Here is a 13,986-nt window from a genome sequence, read left to right as displayed (position 1 = left end):
TTAAGGTACATTCTTGACACTTGAAAGTTAGTTTTGCATGGTTTAAACATGTAGGGGTATCTAAAAATGCCTGTCTTTTTGAAGGCACTCAAAACTTTCACCACCTCTACAAAGAAGAAAAACAAGAGGCGAAGCCATCAAGGCTCACGTAAGTAATCGACAAACAGTAACACAAACTCAATCACTCCGTCACACACACACACACACACACACACACACACACAGAAAGAGCATAGGTGAAACTGTGCAAGAAAGCGAGACACTAGATCTAGATCTGTCTGTCTGCATGTAGCCAACTAGTCTCGGCGCGCTCAAAATAATAATGACCGAGACTTTCAGTACTTCCTTCGCGTGACGTCTAACCCTCTTACGTCATAATGTGACGTCAATGGAATGTGACGTCTTCAAATGTTAGAGTTTCTACCACAGACATACACACGCACAGACGCACGCACGCACGCACGCACAGACAGACAAAGTTACGATCGCATAGGCTACACTTACGTGAGCCAAAAATTGTAGACCATTAAAAAAATATGCACAAAATCGCTAACGGGAGCACCTTCGGATTATTGCAACAGATTTTGATTGTAAGGTTGACCCAGACTCTGAATGTGTACTTAAACTCTCAAAAATGAGTGTCTCTCACTTTTTTGTCAGTGGTGTTACCAGGACAATTAAACAGACCTAAACAATGAGTACTCCCTTTTTTCAAAGCCATTTTGGGCCTGGAGTTATTCCCCATCCTTCAGCAGCTTCCTGCAGCGGAAACAGCTAAGCGAGTTGGATCGCTTGTGTTTGGTGGACCCGACAAGTTTAGAAAGGTAAGATGTGTTTTTTAACGAATCAGTTGTGTTACCGTGTGTCTCTGGCGATCTGAAGGAGTTTACATTCTTCTGTTACTTTTTGATTGTTTCATGTAAGGATCAAAAGTATTGGGGCACATGTTTGTTCAGAACGCATGGCCTGGGGAGTGATCATTATTTTCTCAAATGATTTCTATCAGTCGTGTTACTTTCAGTCGTGTTACCTTGTGCCTGGTAACACTACTGACGAAGAGATAACACGACTAATCTAAGATTGTTTCCTGTTTTATTTTCATTCTTCTGTCCGCCACATGATTCTTTTGCGTGTATAATTGTTTATTAAACGTGTGTCCCTGTGGGGAGGCAGAGAGAGAGAGAGAGAGAGTGAAAGAGGAGGGGGTTGGTGTGTAGGGGTGTGCCAGAGAGAGAATGCAAGACTTTTTAGAGGATCGTATATAAAAAAGACAACAACTCTGTTATGATTATCAAATATTACTGTTTTTCAGGTAATCTTTTGTCATGGCTCTTTCTGCTGCGGAAAAGCAACGAAGATACCGGCTGAAAAGAGATGCAGATCCAGAAAGGAGAGAACAATGGCTGTCATATCAACGGCAGAAGTACAAGAAAGACAAACTACAAGGGAAAAAAAAGCTTGTAAAGGATATGACGCCAAGGGAACATAGAAAAACTAAGAAACATTGGAGAAAGTGGCAGAAAGAGAAAAGGAAACGGGAAGAGGATGTCAAGAAACAAGAAACTCCTCCTGCAAGTTCTTCGGCAAGTCCTGTTACGCCACCTCCACCCAGGCTTTCCCGTCAGTGCCGTGCATATCAACAAAAGCAAAACAAACAGAAACGAGAATTGCAAAAGGAGGTTGCGACTCTTGAGAAACAGCTAGATGTCCAACGCAAAAAGTCCTGGATGTATAAAAAAAGAAGGAAAGGCTTTCCAAGAAAAAGGAAAACACACCACGTTCAAAAGCAAAACAAAATCAAATTCATCGCAAAAGACTGTTAGAAAAACACTTGTTTTCCACTTTTCGTTGTTGGACCAACTAAAACAAAACTACCGGAAGGGCAAAAAATCGTTGAGGGACGTTGCTGCAAATGGAATTCTTCGGAAATATGGGTTCAAAACAAGAGCATGCACATCGCTTGGAATCTGTCCGTACAACTACAGAGAGAAAAAGGGCAGCCTCTCTGACAAGGTGAGACTGTCAGTGAAACAGTTCTTTCTGAGAGATGATAACTCAAGAATCCTGGCAGGAAAACGAAACACTCGCACCAGGAACAAGATTAAGAAGCAAAAGCGGTTGTTGTGTGACACACTGAGCAATCTACATGCCTTGCTGAAACGCTAGAAAATGTTAGTTTTACTACCTTCTGGCGCCTGAAACCATTTTGGGTGACTCAGCCCATGCCTGCAGATAGGGAAACATGCCTCTGTAAAACTTGCGAAAACTGTAAGTATATGGCAGAAACACTCAAGTATCTTCATGTCACTGAAACAGCAAACTTAAATGATCTCGTCAGGCAGGTTGTCTGTTCGACAGATAGGAAGCAATGCATGTATCGAAACTGCAGGGAGTGTGAGTCCAGAACAGTGTCAGGCAGTATAGGAGACTCTATGCAGGAAGTGTCTTGGACACAGTGGAAATCTGTCAAGGAACAACGGACGCTTGTTAACGGCGTACAAAAGACGGTGAATATTACTGTCAAGCAGAGAGAACAAGGGCTTCTGGGAGATTTGTGGGCTACATTTCATGAACAACTTGCACACTATTGTCGACATGTTTTCAATATTACCAACCAGTTCAAACATTTCAAACATTTAAGAGAGAACATGAAACAGAGTGAGTGCATCGTGCATATTGACTTCAGTGGAAACTATGTTTGCAAGATGCATAAGGAAATACAGGCTGTCCATTTTGGTGCATCTCAGGTGCAGATAACCCTTCATACTGGTTGCTATTACATCGCAGGGGAACAGAAGCCTGTTCTGTTCTGTGGAACTTCAGACTCTTTGCAGCATGATCCAGCTGCCGTGTGGGCATTCCTTGGACCTGTCTTGGATGACCTGAGAACGACACATCCAGCTGTTCAAACCATCCACTTTTTCAGCGACGGATCCACCACCCAATACAGACAAAAGATGAACTTTTATCTGTTGTCTACAGAAATATTTGAAAGAGGTTTTTCAGGCGCAACCTGGAATTTCTTTGAAGCGGGTCATGGCAAAGGAGTCCCAGACGGAGTGGGGGGGATTCTAAAAAGAACAGCAGACAGAAGGGTGTTGGAAGGATTCGATATTCTCAACAGCAAAGACTTTGTAGCAAAACTAAAACCATCTACCTCAATCAAGCTGTACACAATTCAGGGCTCTGACATCATGGCTGTTGAAAAGAGGATTTGCAACAAAACGTTGAAAACTGTCCCCGGCACCATGAATATCCATCAGATACTTGTAGTGTCACCAGAACAGATCAGATGTAGAGATATCAGTTGCACGTGCGTTCAAGACACATGCCCTGATCATCATCTTCGAGACGTTTTCCTTTCACCCTGGGGATCAGACTGCAAACCAGGTGGATGCAAAGGGAAGAAAAAAGCGAACAAGAGAAAACATCCTGAATCCAGTGACAATCACACACACGGTGCAAAGGAGAATATGAGACAACCATCACCCCAGAACTCAAGAGAAACTCAGTTTGAAAATCATTTGAGTGATTTGCAAACTGCGCAATCATTTCAAGAAGTACAGCACAAGTGTATTGCGTTTGAGCTTGGAGACAATATAAGTGGAGCAAACAGATACATTGAGAAAGACAAATTTTCAGTTGATTATCAGGCACTGAAGCTTTACCCATCAGACATACCCAATGCACAAACGTATCCAGTTGTTGTGAGAGCAGATGGTGATTGTCTACCAGCATGTGGCAGTGTCCACGCTTTTGGCCATGATCAGCGACCAGCAGAACTTAGAGCCCGCATTGTCCATGAACTCGCGTGTCATGCTGAATACTACTTGAAAGAAGAAAACCTGAGAAAAGGCTTCGAGACCAGCAAAGAGCGCAGAGGACACATCATCAAGAGCTTTGCAATGTATTCTGACGAATACCTTCCTGGAATGTCCCTGGACGAGAACACCGTAAAACGAATATACGAAGCAGAAGTGATAAAGATAGTAAAGCCCAAAACATTCATGGGTATATGGCAAGTGTTTGCATTATCAACAGTCTTGCAAATGCCGATCTTTTCTGCCTACCCAAACTGTGGCAATCCGTTCGTGCGCGCGGATTTACACAGACTGGTGATGCCTCGGATAGACACTGCAAATCCTCCAGGAGAGCCACTGATCGTTATGTGGACGTCTACACGTGTTGACATGAACATGACGCACTGGATCCCAAACCACTTCACACCGGGTCTACCATACTCACCAACTGCTGACTGCACTCCTAATCAAGTTCCTGAGTAGTTGAATGTGCTAGAGTCTAGCTAGGTCACTGTACTGTTCGTGCCAGAACGTTGGGGATTCCACGGCTGATTTGTTTCAGTACGATGTATTGTTTGTCGAAACATCTAAAGGCAATTTGGTGTCAGTGGTGTTACCATGCCTGTAATGTTACTGTTTGAAAAAAACTTTGCGGCTTTGGTTGTTTTAAAGATAATCCTGTTTATGCTTTGTCTTCCCGGTTTGAAGAAAAGAATTGTATTTCTGTCAAACAGAAAGCAAACACTGCTGATCATTTTTGTACGTGTAACTTCTGTCGAAACCAGCCAAGGCAATTTGGTCTCAGTGCTGTTACCATCTAGCCTGTCAGTAATGTTGCTGTTAGAATCAATAATGTTACAGTGCAAAATGTTTGCAGTAAATGTCTGTAGTAATGCTGAAAATAAATAAGATTTTGTTCATTCCTTGAATCATATAAAATTGTGATTTTGCTAGGCCTGTGCAAACTCGGAGTTTCACGGCGCGATCATTACAGTTTATTTTGTGGCAAGTCTGCATTTTCTTTGTGTCAAATCGTGGAGTTAGGCTTGAAAGTTGTAAATAAAGTGAAAATGTCTTACTATAAGCAAATGTATTTTTTCCATTGAATTAACGTTACGTTTAAAGTTAAAATCAGTTCATAAATCAAAGTTAGCTGAGGATGGTCAGTCGTGTTATGAGACGTCAGTCATGTTACTCAGTCGTGTTACTCACATGTCATTGGTGTTACTGAGGCTTCTGAATGCAGAATTTCCAGGAAGATATAATTCTTTCCAGTCTGTTTATCTTTTGCTCAATGCTCTCATAATACTTGATTCGAGAAAAATACAATTGCAAGAAATGTACAAGTTTCAAGCTGCTGGCGATGTTTGACATTTTTGAAAAATGATTTTTATTCATTTGAGTGACAATTTCTTTCATTTTTATCGCTTTCTTTCATATAAAGGTATATATGTTTCTTCAGAAAGTGAAAAGTGTATTGTTTTTGTCATACTGGAGGCAAACTAGTCATCTGTCAACATTTCTTTGAAACTAAAAAAAAATAAAAGAAAGAGTAACACGACTGACGACTGCAACAAAATATTTTTTGTTTATTTATTTTTTTGGCAAAACCATTCTTTATTAAGAGTACATAATCTTATGTTAACATGGCACTGGGTGTGCTGAATAATGTCAACGCATTTGTTAAGAGTTTGGAATAAATTCACTTTTAACCATGCACTAGTCTCATTTTTCGTTCTTTTTTGAAAAACGCCCACTTATGAAAACAACAACAATTAGCCAACGGTTAAATGTGTTGTCTTACAAGTAGAAGTGTTCAACAAGTGAAAATAGGCAAATGGCTTACAGTCAGGTATTTACATGATAATATCAGTACAACGACGGTCAATTTTACAGGCTTGTCTACTGTTTCACGCAGACCATGTTGTACAAAAAGAGCTTTTCTCTCTTTGCTCTGAGTCTGACCTAGATAGACTGAAACGAATCCCGACTGAAATCAAGGTCATAATTATGCATTTTCCCGTGAACGTGGGTCTATATGTATAAATTTAAGCACGGTCACGGCTAAATGCTGGCACGAGCATCGCACAGTCAGACTCATGTACAGATGGCAAGACCACAGACTGTGCGTATTCTGTGGTATCTGATCTAGACTAAAAGCTTTCTTTCCGCGAACCAGTCTACCGATGCAAAGCACTGTCAAACAGATCAGTCACAACTGATCGCTGTCACGTGCTGTACAAACACAGTCTTGTTTACCATTCCAATTATGGAACAGAGACTGTGGTCTATACTTATACCACAGCCTGTACATTGACATATACAGACTTTGATTTTACTGTCTCTTACCTAAACTCAAAACGGCCTTCGCCTCCAATTCAAAGACAATTCTCTGTCAGTTTGTGAGTCAATATGCTTGTAAACCATGTTAACATCAGTCACGGATATAAACAGTGGCACGCGCAATGCATGACCTTGTTTACAGTTACAATCGAACCAGAGAGCCGAAACCCGTTTTCTAAAATCTCTAACCTGCTCTAACAACAACAACAACAACAACAACAACAACAACAACAACAACAACAACAACAACAACAACACATGATAAATGATAACCTCATAAGACCCATTTCACAGTGACACGAGCGGCAAAGTAATGTTAATAATGCTTTTTGTTTGCGAGTGCCGGATCGGAGTCTATCGTACAAAGTATGCTGTCACATAAAGCACGACTAAACGCTGGCACGTGCTACATGTGAGTTTGTTTACTGTGCACATTATAAACCAGAGTCAGAGACCGTGTTCTTCGTTCTCTGATATGAGTTGGAGACGGGGGGGGGGGGGGGGGGGGGGGATCATACGATCCATTTGGCCACTGCATTGTGTGTGAGCGCGTTCCAATGTGGACAAAGGGAATAGTAGTACTTTCCAAAGAGTGCTATATGATATGCCTGCAGCTACATGAATATGGTATTTGGTGCTCGGCACTGTCAAATCGGTCACGGCTAAAGCGGCACAGACACGTGAAGTCACACAGACACTGCACGTGCAACACATCACAGCGTGTTTGTGGTTCCACTTCTTGCCCTCAGACATTGTTCTAGCTACGGTCTTTGACCTCGACAGCATGACTGTGCCACCTTTCGCTCTGTCATAGAGACAATGATACGTTGCTTCTCTGTACTGACTTCATTTCTGTGTGACCGAGAGACAGACACTGATACAAGCAGGCAGGCACGCACGCATAAACACACACACATACCCCACTGTGACACACGCACTGAGACACGCACGCACACATACACACATACACACACACACACACACACACACACACACACACACACACACACACACACACACACACGCACACATACCGGGTTGGATCGATGGGCAGTACCAGAAACGGAAAATTAGACAAAAGCTTTCCACCCAAAATACCGGGTATTTAGACCAAAAATGTGTTGCGTGTGTATCAGCATTATCTTACCGTGTGCTAAGTGTTCCACTGATTTGGTCGCTGGCTGAGGTGAGTTCATCAGTCTAAATCAGGATCAAATCAGTTCAAATTAAAGACCCTGAACACTATCGATTGGCGTTGGTTTAGGTTAACTGCTATTTTTAGACATTATGGCCGATACGCTTCGTTTAGAAGGGACTGCCCAAAGGTGTATTATCACATGTGTGTGTGTGTGTGTGTGTGTGTGTGTTCATGTTTGTGCGTGTGCGTGCGTGAGAGAGAGAGTGAGAGAGAGAGAGAGAGAGAGAGAGAGAGAGAGAGGGGGAGGGGCTGGGGAGAAAAGAGGAGAGTGAGGGAGGGAGGTGTGTGTGTGTGTGTGCGTGCGTGTGTCTGTGCGTGCAATCGCGTGTGTGTGTGTGTGTGTAGGGCCTAAGTGCGTGCGTGCGTGTACAAAATAAACACTGTGTGTGTGTGTGTGTGTGTGTGTGTGCGTGTGTGTGTGTGTGTGTGTGTGTGTGTGTGTGTGTGTGTGTGTGAATACCACAGCAACACTATGTAAACTCTAAAAAAAACTTGAGAAAAAAGGCAAGAACAGACACAGCTTCATCCATTTCATGCAAGCAAAGTCCATCTCAGACAAGTTCTGCTTCGTCAACACTTCTGTCGTTATATATTTGTTCACCCTGAGTGAAAAGCAACATTGTTTCATAGTGGGTGAAGCAACACCAATACCATAAAAAGATCGCTCTTACAAAATAAACACTGATGCACTATGCGTCGCGATTCAATGTAAAGGACAATACAATGAGCAAAGGCAATTATCGCTTTCACAAGAAAGATTAACTGTGTTCAAAAATAATGTCAGCAGTTTCTAATTTAGTATAATATGTGAGGAGCAATTTCCGTTTTACTTCCTAATGAACAGTAGAACCCTCTTTGCTCGCGACGGAAGAATAGTAGGCTGTTATGAACACATTGTTGAATTTAGGTTTGCATCCCTCTACCGAACATCGGACCCGTAAAGTTGGTAAACAATTAGATGCGTCGAAGAAAATGTTCCATTGTAATGTTTTCATTTTAACGGACAAGACAGTTTTGACGAGACAGTTTTGCTATTATTGTTAAATTTATTGTTATAATATTGTTATCGTTATAATATTGTTATCGTTATAATATTGTACAGTTACCGGTACATTCGTAACTGTACACTTCAAATCCACACTCGAAGCAGAAAATGTCAAGTGCCGGGACTATTTTGTATTGTTATTTTTATAACGTCCAAAGAGACAATCAAATTTGTCGAGTTGTCGACGAAATAATGACAGGTTCCTTCCCTTCAACTCAATCAGATTAAATCTCCCCTCCCTCAAAGCTTCTCAACAACGCCGTCCACAAACCGCCGGGCACGCCGGCCGCAAAGTAATTTTCCACGTATAATACTACTAATAATAGTAATAATCGTAATCCTATTTACGCTGACACCTCTGAGGACAGCATGCGGCCAGCAAATGCCATACAAAAACCCACAGATGTGAGACGTTGCCTATACGCTGTGACAATGGGAGAGAAATTATTGCTAAACGGTTGCCAACTGGGTCTGACTGAGCGCGCATAACAATACCGTTTGACGTCATAGCATTTCCGTCCTCCTTTTGCTTTCGACACCGTCTGTTCTGCACGTGCTGATCAGTGCAGAACTGAGATGACAGAGTTGTCTGCAATAAGGGTTCAAGTAGTAGCAGGGTCGGAAAAGTGACGACCGATGATACAGCTTTTTTCCCCCTTCTCCACCTCCTCAGTCCTCCTCCTCCTCCCCTCAAACAAACACCAAACAAACAAGAACGAGAACAAACAAACAAGCGACAATGATCCATTGCTTGTTTAAACTTTCTTCGTTTTTGTGTGACAGACAGACATTGAGACACGCACGAACGCACGCAAGAACAAACAAGAACGAACAAACAAACAAAACCACAACACAAAAAACACAAAACCCAAACAAGCAACAATCAATCAAACAAACAAACAAACAACAATACACACACAAACTCAACCACAACAACAAAACATCCAAAACCCGGCATCCGTATGCGAACAATTTAATTTACCATGCAGTTTGAAGCCAGTAACTAAAAATTAGGTCGATGCACGTTGAAATCGGCACAGAAAACGAAAGAGTTGACAGAATTAATTGTTATATATAAGATGCAGATTTGGAAAGAAGACAGAAACAGCATTTTGGCAGAAAGCAATAGCACAGTATTATGCAGTTTCAAGCCAGCAGCAATAAACTAGGTCGATGCACGCTGAAATCGGCACAAACAACGACAGATTTGACTCTTTAAGAGAATTAATGATTATAATATGCAGATTTGGAAAGAAGACAGATGCAGCATTTGGGCAGAAAGAAGCATTAGCACCGTATCACCAATGCGAATAACGCGCATATTTCAAGTCAGTTTGATTTATTTTCCCGCACACAAGCTAATAAACTAGGTCAATGATATAATGCACGTGCACATCTGCACAGCACGACACAGTGACCGGCACGGTTGGCCTACTGGTAAGGCGTCCGCCCCGTGATCGGGAGGTCGTGGGTTCGAACCCCGACCGGGTCATACTAAGACTTTAAATTTGGCAATCTAGTGGCTGCTCCGCCTGGCGTCTGGCATTATGGGGTTAGTGGACTGGTTGGTCCGGTGTCAGAATAATGTGACTGGGTGAGACATGAAGCCTGTGCTGCGACTTCTGTCTTGTGTGTGGCGCACGTTATAATGTCAAAGCAGCACCGCCCTGATATGGCCCTTCGTGGTCGGCTGGGCGTTAAGCAAGCAAACAAACAAACAAACGACACAGCGTTCCTCAGAAGCGGTCTGTACGAAGCACTTATTAAGATTTCTGCATAAAAATAGCACGACCGATTCACCCATGCGAACTATGCGCAAATGTTACCTCAATTTTAGTTGCTCGTTAACACAGACACCAAAAACCAAGTCCTTGCGCTGGTCGTAAGTGTGAATGTCCAGTGCGTCAGCGTTTTTGACTGTCATGGCTGTGCAGAGCGTGTTGCTGAGTCAGGTTTTGTCACCCTGAATTCGGTGCAGATTTCTTTGTACGCTGGCCGCTTGCGGTACACACAGTCGCCTGGATGGATCCTTTGGGTCAGGGTGGCCCGACTCTATATTCGGGTGTGTATTTTCTCATTTGGCCGTCTGTTAGATTCTGAATCACTGTTTGACTGTGTTTAGCGAGTTAGGGTACAGTGTTGTGTGCGTGTGTGTGTGTGTGTGTGTGTGTGTGTGTGTGTGTGTGTGTGTATGTACGTGTGTGTGTATGTGTGTACGTGTGTGTGTGTATCTCCTCAACTCTCTCTCTCTCTAACACACATGCGCACGCATGCACGTCAACACACACACGCACACACACGTACCAGCGATCGAGCGCACGCACACAAGCAGACACACCAGAATAACAAAATAAACAAAATACATGGACGTGGACCAAAACAACAGAATTTCCATTCATTGCGATGCCAAATCTGCCATATTACACTTAGTGCATGCAAAGATCTTGTAACGATCTGATTATTTCCGGATCTTAAGCGCAACCACTGAATACATCCTGAAATAATTAATCTGGCTCACGTCAGCAACGAGACACTGAATCATTCACTATAATATATTCATTCACGCCTAATTTTGAGTCATCTTTCGTGCCGTCATTCGTCCCTACATTCATTCATCCTGTTGCATAGACATAGTGAGTCACAATCAGGACATTATCAGAGCACGAGGGTTCGCTCCACAACTTTACAAGAGAGTAAGAAGTGATGTTTAAACATATGTCAAGAAGACGACATGAGATTGAGATCTGCTTAAAACAGATAAACACGGGGGAAAAAAAGGAGAATAAAAGTGGGTGCTGCCGAATTAACAATGTATTAATGAGACATCAGAAAGATTCAAAAGCGTGGACACATGCTGAAAAAAGTACTCCCAAATGCTTAATTAACTGATGTATCAATGAAGTGAATACTTGTCTTCAAGCACATTCATCTTACTTCTCTTTCGTAATTTCTGCTAACTACAGTACTGCATATCTTCGGTAGCACAACCCACTCATAATTATTATCTTGGTAACTGCCTATATTACAAAATAAACATCAGGAAAAAGGACTAAAAACTACAAAAGCACGGACATTTGCTGAACAAAATGAGCAACCATTGATGCTTCGTTACTATTTATCAAAGAGACAATTAACTTGCAGTCCCAGCAACATTTTTTCTTGTCTTTGGCAATTTCAGCTAATTATTAGCCCCACATCTTCTCGGTAGCGCAGCACGCTCATATATTTCGTGGTAATTACAGCGCCTGGCCAATTTGCTACCGTTGCTTGATGAGTTGCCAAGTCACGGAACCAGAACAGAACATTCCTTCGCCGGACAAACGCACGGTGGTCACGAGCCATGATGAGTGACCACTGCCAACATTGCTTGTAAATTCTTGGAATACCGCGATTCCAATCCTGCAACGCTTCTGGAGATTGTAGCAAAGATCTTCTACTGCTTAGAAGATCTTTGATTGTAGTCAGCAGGGGGGAAGAAATCGTGCTGAATGGCTTTTACACGCGTGTGGTAGCGATAAAGCATGAGGACTCTGTCTCCGAGGAGGAAGAAGAGGCGGGGAAGGAGGAGAAAAAGGAAGAATAAATAACGTACACATTATAATTATATATAAAAAAATTATATAATTATAATATATATAATTATATTATACAATTGAAAAAGTCTGGAAGAAAACTTCTTCTCTACCTTAGCCCTGTGTTGAACAGCAGTGAAAAGTTGACCAATTTTCCTGTTTCACTACTTAAAAAATTAGATCTCCTCGTTCGTGTATCCTTTTCTGGATCAACAGGCTGGTACAGAGCATTACCTCCCTTTAGGCTTTTTCAAATTTTGCTTGTTTTAACCTAATTTCTTGGTTAAAACTTGTCTAAATTTCTAAATTCTTTCTTGATAAATGTAGTTTTTACTCTTTGACCTTAAATCAAAGAGTTTCCCTTCACAGATGTCCTCTTGGGTTTGTCAGATGAGTGGTTTGATTCTTGGTTGGATACCATGGGTTGACAACTTTCGCCATATCTACCACCAGACCACTGATGAGACACATGAGTGTCGAAACACGTGTCTGGTCACGGTAGTAAAACAAAGGTCCTCCTCTGGACTAGTTTCCCCTGTTGATACTCTCCCCTCGGGGCAGATTCTCTTTGTGAAACTCGGTCCCAATAGGGCTGTCTGTGAGGGGACACATTTTTTTGTTTCCTCTCTCTTTTGCTCTGCTAAGAGATTTTAACAAATCTCAGTAGAAAGTCTCTTCTGACTTTCAATTGTTTCTTTCACAACTTCTGACGATTTATATATAGAGCGTGTCGTATGTATATCTCCTCTTTGGCTAGAGCAAGGAATCTAATAAAAAAAAAACCCACAGATTTGTAGTTTATTGGAACGTTCAATTACAATTACTGACAAAACAAAACGTTACATTTACAGAATTTTGGAACGTTAGCAAGTCTGTCTGTTTTTAGATTTCCAGGAACTAATATTTTGCAACGAACGTGTGTACCCCATTTTCAAGCTACACGCCAAATGTCAGCTCAATCGACCTGTACTGAACACCAGAGATCTAAAAGTTTGGTCCTCAAACAGAATGAAGAGTAAAACCTATACACTCCCGTTTAAAAAAAAAAAAAAAAGGGTGTGTAATAATCAGCAGAATTCCAATCCTGATCCTGCAATGCTCCTGGAAAATGTGGTCAACGGGGAAGATTTTCTTGTAATGACTGTGTGTTGAAGCGATAAAACATTAGGAGGAAGAGGAGGATACGGAGGAGGAGGAGGAGAAGGAGGAGGGAGAAGGAGAAGGAGGAAAAGGAGGATACGGAGGAGGAGGAGAAGGAGGAGGAGGAGAAGGAGGAGGAGGAGGAGGAGGGAGGAGAAGGAGGATACGGAGGAGGAGGAGAAGGAGGATACGGAGGAGGAGGAGAAGGAGGATACGGAGGAGGAGGAGAAGGAGGAGGAGGAGCAGCAGGAGAAGGAGGAGGAGGAGGAGGAGGAGCAGCAGGAAAAGGGACGGGGAGAAGGGATAATGAGCAGAATTACAACCCTGCAATTGGTGCAATTGTAGTGATAAAGCATACCTAAAGCATACACTCTAAACTGAAGTGTTCAAAGTTGAACACATTTTCTGTAAACATGCGGTTTGAAACACAGTGTGACATTGTACATATATATAGTACTATAGGCAGAAGTAGCACACATAGTATTATAAACACTAGTGCTCATTTAAAAACTGCAGTTTACCAGATGTGCTACGTTTGCAAGTAGAAATATGCAAGTTATCAAACTTCGTACACACAAAGCCAAATCCTTTTGCTTTACCACTATTACTTTATGTTATAATGCAGTTAACTCAGGGTTTTTTTAACAAGACGAAAACAAGGAGAAATAGAGAAACAGGAAGTATTTCAATCGTTTCTGCGAACCTTCCATTTATAATAATTATACCCCTAATCTAGGCATATGTAGCAACTTTATTTCTACGGAAAACGCTACCCTATAGTGTTTGATCCTGTGAAGTAGTTGTGAAAACAAAGTTGCCCTTACAGTTCTGTGCAGTAGGTCTGGAACCAACTAAAGAGCGGAAATTGCCACAAGGTTGGACAAAAAA

The 13,986-nt window shown here is 42.0% G+C and overlaps 2 protein-coding genes across 2 annotated transcripts in view; one reads left to right on the top strand and one right to left on the bottom strand.

Moving 5' to 3' along the window:
• The window catches only part of LOC138954128 (sestrin-1-like), a 170,339-nt gene that overhangs the window by 31,821 nt on the left and 124,532 nt on the right, over positions 1 to 13,986 (bottom strand). The gene's annotated exons all lie outside the window — the stretch shown is intronic.
• LOC138954132 (uncharacterized) lies at positions 2,649 to 4,283 on the top strand. The gene has a single exon (XM_070326035.1). It carries the CDS (start codon positions 2,649 to 2,651, stop codon positions 4,281 to 4,283), a length of 1,635 nt encoding a protein of 544 aa, XP_070182136.1.

Source organism: Littorina saxatilis, unplaced genomic scaffold (genome assembly GCF_037325665.1).
Source record: "Littorina saxatilis isolate snail1 unplaced genomic scaffold, US_GU_Lsax_2.0 SUPER_4_unloc_1, whole genome shotgun sequence".
NCBI classification, from domain to species: Eukaryota; Metazoa; Mollusca; class Gastropoda; order Littorinimorpha; family Littorinidae; genus Littorina; species Littorina saxatilis.
The sequence above is the reverse complement of the archived record's forward strand: the minus strand, read 5'-3'. Positions and strand labels throughout refer to the sequence as shown.